This window comes from Hippocampus guttulatus, chromosome 22, assembly GCF_054856545.1.
Source record: "Hippocampus guttulatus isolate MCC_2025c chromosome 22, RoL_Hgut_1.0, whole genome shotgun sequence".
NCBI lineage: Eukaryota > Metazoa > Chordata > Actinopteri > Syngnathiformes > Syngnathidae > Hippocampus > Hippocampus guttulatus.
Genome location: NC_141282.1, coordinates 1,976,897 through 1,983,412, shown reverse-complemented (window position 1 = coordinate 1,983,412; position 6,516 = coordinate 1,976,897). Strand labels below are relative to the sequence as shown.

Below are 6,516 nucleotides of genomic sequence, written 5' to 3'. Positions count from 1 at the left end.
GTCTGCGTTTGTTCTCTCTGGATGGCATCGTAACTCGGAGGCGGTTCGAATATTTTGACGGCTCTATGGATGAGAACGACTCGAAATGAACAGGCCCGGAAAAAAAATACAAATGACCACAAGGGGTCGTCAGAAATCAAATGATTGATTTAAACGGGTTCTTCAGTTCATCCATCTGTTTCGATATCGAGACAAACTCTTGAGAAAAACACTTTTATTTCCTATAAAAGAATCATTTAAAAAAGCATTTCATAAGCATTTGTATATCATAGCAAATAGGGTGAATTATATAAGGCACAACCGATGTAAGGCATTGAAAATAACACACAAAAATGATTAGCATGTCGTAATAGCTTTTTTCTTTGCGCACCCGAATGTAAGCATGTGCATTATTTCAGAACAAAGGAATTGTTTCAGAGGTGGGGGAAGCCTGTACAACTGCTGTGTCAATGTCACTTGACTGGTTTACAAACCCAGTTGCGTCTCCCAAACATCACATTTTCACAAAACGAAAATTGCTGGCCTTTCCAGTTTTCTCAAACTTCCCGCATGATATGTAAAATGCATTTGACTGTCTTACCCCTTTTTTCCCCACCTAAAAAAAATATAAAAAGACAGTTTCAGTTTTTTAAAAAAAGGCTGATTGGCCCAGGTCTCCATTAACAAGACTTGTGGGAGGAGATCAGCAAAGGAGAAGAAATGTCCGCATTGTGCCAAGGCAGTGGAATGGCTCCATTCAGCAAGGTTGGGAACTTCGCGGGGAGACAATAGCGAATTTAAAAAACCAAACAAACATCTTTTGTTGATTCAAATCGAAGTGTTGGTGTTACCTGGAAGGTGGGATGGCTCTGCAGCTGGGCTGGGCTTGGAGGTCCCACCGGACTTAAATTGGACCAGAAGTGGACGTTGGACAGCAGCGGATTGGGGGTGAGCAGTAGACCAGATGGCGTCTACAAAGCAAAAAAGCAAAGCCGCAGGGTAAAAATATGAAGATGGAAAACTCGTGTTTACTTTGGCATCGAGTACAGACAGGCAGGAAGTCGGGCTGTATGGCTTGCACTACTTACTAAAACCAGCAGAGGGCGTCGTTAAACGGCGCAACTGATTTTCAGCTCGAAGAAGACGGAGCAGGAAATAAACATGAACCGCGCCAAGTTTGGTAAGTTATGAGCTTGGTTATCTACGGTAAATAATTTATTCCTACCCCTCGACTTTTAGATTTTCTGTATCCTTAAATGTTTACTTTCCACGTAAGTACTTGAACTGCAACTTTTCAAGTCGTTTCGTCGAAAAGGGAGCTCACTAGCAAATTGCTTTAAAACGCCAGTCCCCCAACCCCCTCCTCCTCAAACGCAAAATGGCGGCTCGTCATGTCATGCCCTCACTGCCGAGTTAAGTCCAATGTAAGTGTGGCTTTGTTGCCAGTAACCCTTCTGGAACATATGGCATCACTTATAAACCTCCTCCCCTTTCCCATTTCCTCCCCGACTGAGAGTTTCCTATTCGCACATGCCTTCTCCCTGCATTGAGAAATATGTTCCACACTATTTTGTACCTGTGTAGTCAGGAAAGCTGGAGTCAAGGAGCCAGAGGGAAGTGCTGGACTTTTCAGGGCAATGGAGACAAGGTCATTTCCTGTCACAAGGTGGGACGAGGATGAAATTTCCAGGTCTTTGGGTTTCCTGAACTTGGAACGCTCTCGTTCCCTCTGACCCGATGACAGATTTAAAGGCACATCGCCCTGTTCAGATTCCTCAGTCACTGCAAAGACGGGACTCTGTGGCGAGGAAGAGCGAGCCGGGGAGTTTTCAGTCACAGAAGGGTGAGAGGAATGGCCACGGTTAGTGACGAATCGGATGACTGTGGAGCTGTCGTCATGGCGATCATATCTGATGTCTCTCTTAATGGAGTGGGGTCTTTCTAGGGTGTGACGTAGAGAGCCGGTGTGGAGGTATCGGTGCCTCCCATCTTCGTCCTCAGCTTCCGACGGCACACTTCTGCAGTCTTCGGTCCGCCGGCCGGCCTCCACGGCAGCCGGGTCCATCTTCAGAATGTCGGGGAAATACACAAACTTGTACACAAACTTCTGGCCGATCACCTTCTTGATGATATTCTGGAAAAAGTAGCAAGATTGGGTTCGTGGGGGACTCGACACACATGACTTGTGTCCGCACGCACAAGCTTACTTTGTCGTAGTAGTAGCGCAGGGCCCGGCTCAACTTGTCATAGTTCATGTTGCTCTTGTTCTTTCGCAGGCCCCACAGCTTGGCCACCTCCTCCGACTTGAGCAGCTTGAACTCGCCGTCATCCGACGTCCAGCAGATGAGATGTTTGTGGCTTTGGTCGAGCAGCAGTTGCAGGAGGAACTGCCACAGTGTACTGGAGCTCTCCATGATGGCAGCGATCTGGAAGGAACAACAACTGGTAACAGCATTTGATAATATTCATTTCCACCCTTGTCTATGAAACATAATTTTACATATTCATCAGCATTTTTTAGGATTATTTGGGGGTTCTAATATATGAAATTGCATTTCAATGGCCATCATAGGATTAAGGGTGGTCCTTGAGACATGAGCGTCCCAAAAAATGAACCAGGCAAAAACGATATCTGCTTGACATCAAACATTCCTGCAGTGTGCGATGAATAAATAAAAGAGTTCATTTGTTAGCAAGAGATTGTTGAATGTTGTGGCGCTCCATTGTTTCAAATTGGAGTACTTTGGTGATTGAGCGCACACAAACACACACACAAAATATGTTTTACACTCGGAACAGCTTCACTAGCTTCTACAGAGATCTTCACTTGAAAAACGGGTACAAAATTACCACTTTGGCATCGGATAATACCTTTGAATAACGAACAAAGGCCGCCATGTGACCTATTGTTTGATTGTAGGATCATGTGAACGCCGCAACTTCATTAGCTTGTTTGCTATGCAAAATAGGAAACAGCCTGCACCTGGACTGTGCACCTTTCAAATCCTGGCGACTCGCATGCAAGAATAGACTGAAGCGCATGCCACTAGCGTGAAAAATGTAGCGATCTATTTTATTTATCGTGCGTTGCCAAGACAACTAGTGGACGCCATGCTTGACATGAAGTTACTCGGTCATCACAAAAGAATTTTTAAAAAATCGTTCGTATTTTACAGTGAACCCGTGGACCTTCTTGTAGTTAGTAAAGTGGTTCCAGCGAACGTGTACAGTGTGTTAGAGTCGTAAATTGTGGGAGGTGCCTCGTGGACACATCACGTCATTTTACCCGTTGACGTATTTATGCACAAACGACAAAATTGATCTCAGGAATGTTGTTTAGTTAGTCCGCAGTATGTTTGCAATATTGTATGTCATGAAATATGATGATGGATTGCGAAGGGGGAAATAAAAAAAAAATGTTGACTCTCGTTAGTGTTTGAGCATTTAGCTCGACCATACTTCCTGAGAATCGCCCGGATTTGCGAATTGTCGCTATTCGCCTAGCCCGTGCGAAGTAGACTTGTCGTAATTTACACTGATATGCTGTTAATACGACGAATGCAGTGATTCCCCGCATTCCAAAATGATTTTATTTGCGCCACTTGTTGTATCTGTGTTCATCTATCTATGCCAGTGACGTATAGTGACAGGAAGAGCCATTCAAATCTATTCCACAAGATGGCGTAAAATGCCAATGAACCCGTTGCCATTCACACCGCGGAAATTGTGTTCAACTACTTTGAGACGAGACCCACATTGTTTCAGTACGTCTACCTTTTTTGTGGCATTTTTGTTGAGTGGTGTGCAGTAAAATAAAAACGATTCCCAACTTGGCTCAGTCAAGATTAAGAAACGCATTAAATATTGACTTGTAGTGCAGCCGGGGGTAAATTGTCCCATTAATCGTAGAGTTGCCACATTTCTTCAAGTAGTGGCCTCCGCTCCAACAGATGCCCTGCCCTAAATAATTATGCGTTTGGATGAATAAATGCTACATATCAAATAAACTCCAGCGAGCAGGTGGTTTCGTGAACGATCCCGCCGCTCGTCACGGGTCGATGTCGTTATCCCGACGAGCGCGGTAGCGAGCAGACGTGCTACCTGCGATGCTGAAGTCCGCAGTAGAAATTGAAAGTGCTGCTGGCCGTGTACGCCGAGTAGTTCAAAGAAAGTGATATTTACACAGATTTATATAATGACCGTATTTGAGAGTGGGGGGGACAAATCCAATTTGTCTCACGGTGAATAAATGCCCGGTACTTTCTGTTCAAACGCAGATTCCAAAACAAGTTGGCACACAGTAATTATAGGACAGTCCTTACAAAAATCGAATGCAGTCTTTTACGAAATGTAAAACCTGTAAATATTCACATGCTGTTATTACTAAGGTATTACTATTCATGATGCGTGTGCTTGTCTCCATGGTAATATAGCCAGACTTGGCCAGTGGCCTCGTCGAACAGGCTAGTTTACCTGTCTGCCTTTGTGTTTACTCGTCTCCCGGCTCCTTAACTCGCCTCGTCGACGAAGAGCCATTCAAGACGAGCCCTTAATTACGCCATTACAACTACATTGCAATTTTTTGCAGCCACGACTTCCTGACAAAAGCGACCCGAAACAGCCGCCGCAACCAAAGAGGCCGCCATCTGAGGAGTGGTTCGCCATTGCCATCATAAATCATAATTAATACGCCCTTCCTCCTGTGCTTTTTCCTGTTTGCGTTCTGTGTTAACTGACGGAGGAACTTGCAAGTTTGTGTGTGGGCCTAAAACGAGCACTTCCTGTCATTCAGGGGCGTTTTCCCGGATTTAAAGCCGTGCCTCAGAGGAAGGTCTGACTTCCTGTCAGCAGAAAACACACACACACACATATACGTATAATGCATTTCTGTGTTGGCGCTTGTCAGTTTGAGGTTTGGCTTCTGATTTATGTGTTTTCAGAATAAAAGTGGTCCTCTCCAACCAGTTGACTGGTGAAAGCTGCTACAAGCTTTTGAGTCACAGGAAGTTTACTAAGCCTCATGTGATGCATAATTAAGATCCTCCTACACTCGAGCACACCAAATAAGAAGGCTCTTTTTTTCTAGTGCCATTTTGAAAATATACTGCACGTTTTTGTGATGACTCATTTGATTCGTCTAGAAAGTCCAGACGACCCAGTATCTAAAAGTGCCTACATTAAAAAAAAAAAAAAAAAAAACTTGGCGCCCCTCTCCCCTCCACTAGACGTTTTTATTAAATATATAATTCGGAATACCTCAAAGACTCTGGAAAATGTAGTTTTGCGCGACTTTTAGCGTGTTCCACACAACTACGCGCCACATTCGCGTCATTTTTCAGGCGATCGACCATATTCGAACGTGATTGAAAGAAAAACGGCTTTTAAACACGTCCTTTTTTTTTTTTTTTTTTTTGCTTTGGCACAACAGAAACGGACAGAACACGCGCCTACCCTTGTTTATGGCACGGCTGATCCTCTTCTTTCGGTCCGCCCGGATGCGCGTAAAGTCTTTTAAAGCAGGCTGTGTGTCTTGTGTTGTGGCTCCATGCCGCTGTGCGCGAAAGCGGATCCGCGGCTCTGCTCTGTGCTTTGCTTACCCACAGAGCAGGAAGTCGGGACGCGCAGACGGACATCGGGCGCACTTCCTCTGGCGCATTATTCCCGTCTGCGAAAACCCACGCACGCACGCACACACTCAGGCGAAACGCGCGCGCGCGCACAGGACGCCACTCGGCGAGCTGACGTCATACTGTTCGCTTCCTGCTCACCGGGATGGGTTCCTGTTACACACGCGCAACGCTTACACACACACACAGTTCGCCTTCCTGTAACACGGGGGAAAAACAACACCACTTAATGCACACTAAAACTGTTTTTGTTTATTATAAGAAAACAAACAAACCAGAAACTATCACATTTCGTCAAACGAACTTAATTACCTAGCTTGACTTTGTGTTACTAATTTTACAGTACAGTACGCTACTATACAGTATTTGCATTTATTCTTGACTTGGACTTTGTCTCCCCCTTGCGACTACTAGCTGGGCTGAATACGAGTGTAATAGTCGTTTTATTTAAGTTTCGGGAAGTTTAATTGTGTACTTGTGGATGAAAAGCGGCACAGGTATAGTGAAAAAGATATATCAGTGAGACAGTTGTTCTTGGTCTGACTCCTGACAAAAAAGATGGATATCGAATATAAACTGCAGTGCAGTAATAATAATATAATATTAGATTTTATTTATAAGCGCCTTTCAAGACACCCAAGGACACTTTACAATAACAAAAAACACAAAACAATACGGGTTGAGCAGAAGCAGCCAAAAACTACTAGCAGTAGTAGTTGAGCACAGTTGTTTACTAGTAAGGGTCATTTGTTGCATGCTGTCAAAAATGATACTAGTAGTGGAATCTTAAGCTTTAAGTGAAGACCGCTTTCCACTAGTGCACCCTCGAGATTGTACAACTCTTGAGTCCGTTGAGTACAGAAGTTATTGTGACATTTTCCACAGACTTCATGAGTGTTTATTATATATA

General features: G+C 44.3%; 1 protein-coding gene across 2 annotated transcripts; it reads right to left on the bottom strand.

Moving 5' to 3' along the window:
- Nucleotides 1-197: 197 nt before the first annotated feature.
- elk3 (ETS transcription factor ELK3) lies at nucleotides 198-5,713 on the bottom strand. Of its 2 annotated transcripts, none has more exons than XM_086103613.1 (5): nucleotides 5,431-5,713; nucleotides 2,187-2,421; nucleotides 1,556-2,113; nucleotides 831-950; nucleotides 198-752 (listed from the first exon to the last, which is right to left on the bottom strand). In XM_086103613.1, exons 1-5 carry the CDS (start codon nucleotides 5,610-5,612, stop codon nucleotides 660-662), a joined length of 1,188 nt encoding a protein of 395 aa, XP_085959739.1. In that variant the 5' UTR covers nucleotides 5,613-5,713; the 3' UTR covers nucleotides 198-659. The 2 variants fall into 2 exon arrangements, with proteins under 2 accessions (XP_085959739.1, XP_085959738.1); XM_086103612.1 differs by having other exon boundaries at nucleotides 2,187-2,405; nucleotides 5,431-5,578.
- Between the last annotated feature and the right edge of the window lie 803 nt (nucleotides 5,714-6,516).

Bases quoted from the DNA above. Each gene is read 5' to 3' on its own strand.
- elk3 (XM_086103613.1), bottom strand. From the start codon at position 5,612: ATGTCCGTCTGCGCGTCCCGACTTCCTGCTCTGTGGGTAAGCAAAGCA. The intron at 2,422-5,430 runs GTAGGCGCGTGT...TGCTGTTACCAG, and splicing joins CAGCCGTGCCATAAACAAGG to TTGTTGTTCCTTCCAGATCG. The intron at 951-1,555 runs GTACAAAATAGT...TTTGCTTTGTAG, and splicing joins CAGCTTTCCTGACTACACAG to ACGCCATCTGGTCTACTGCT.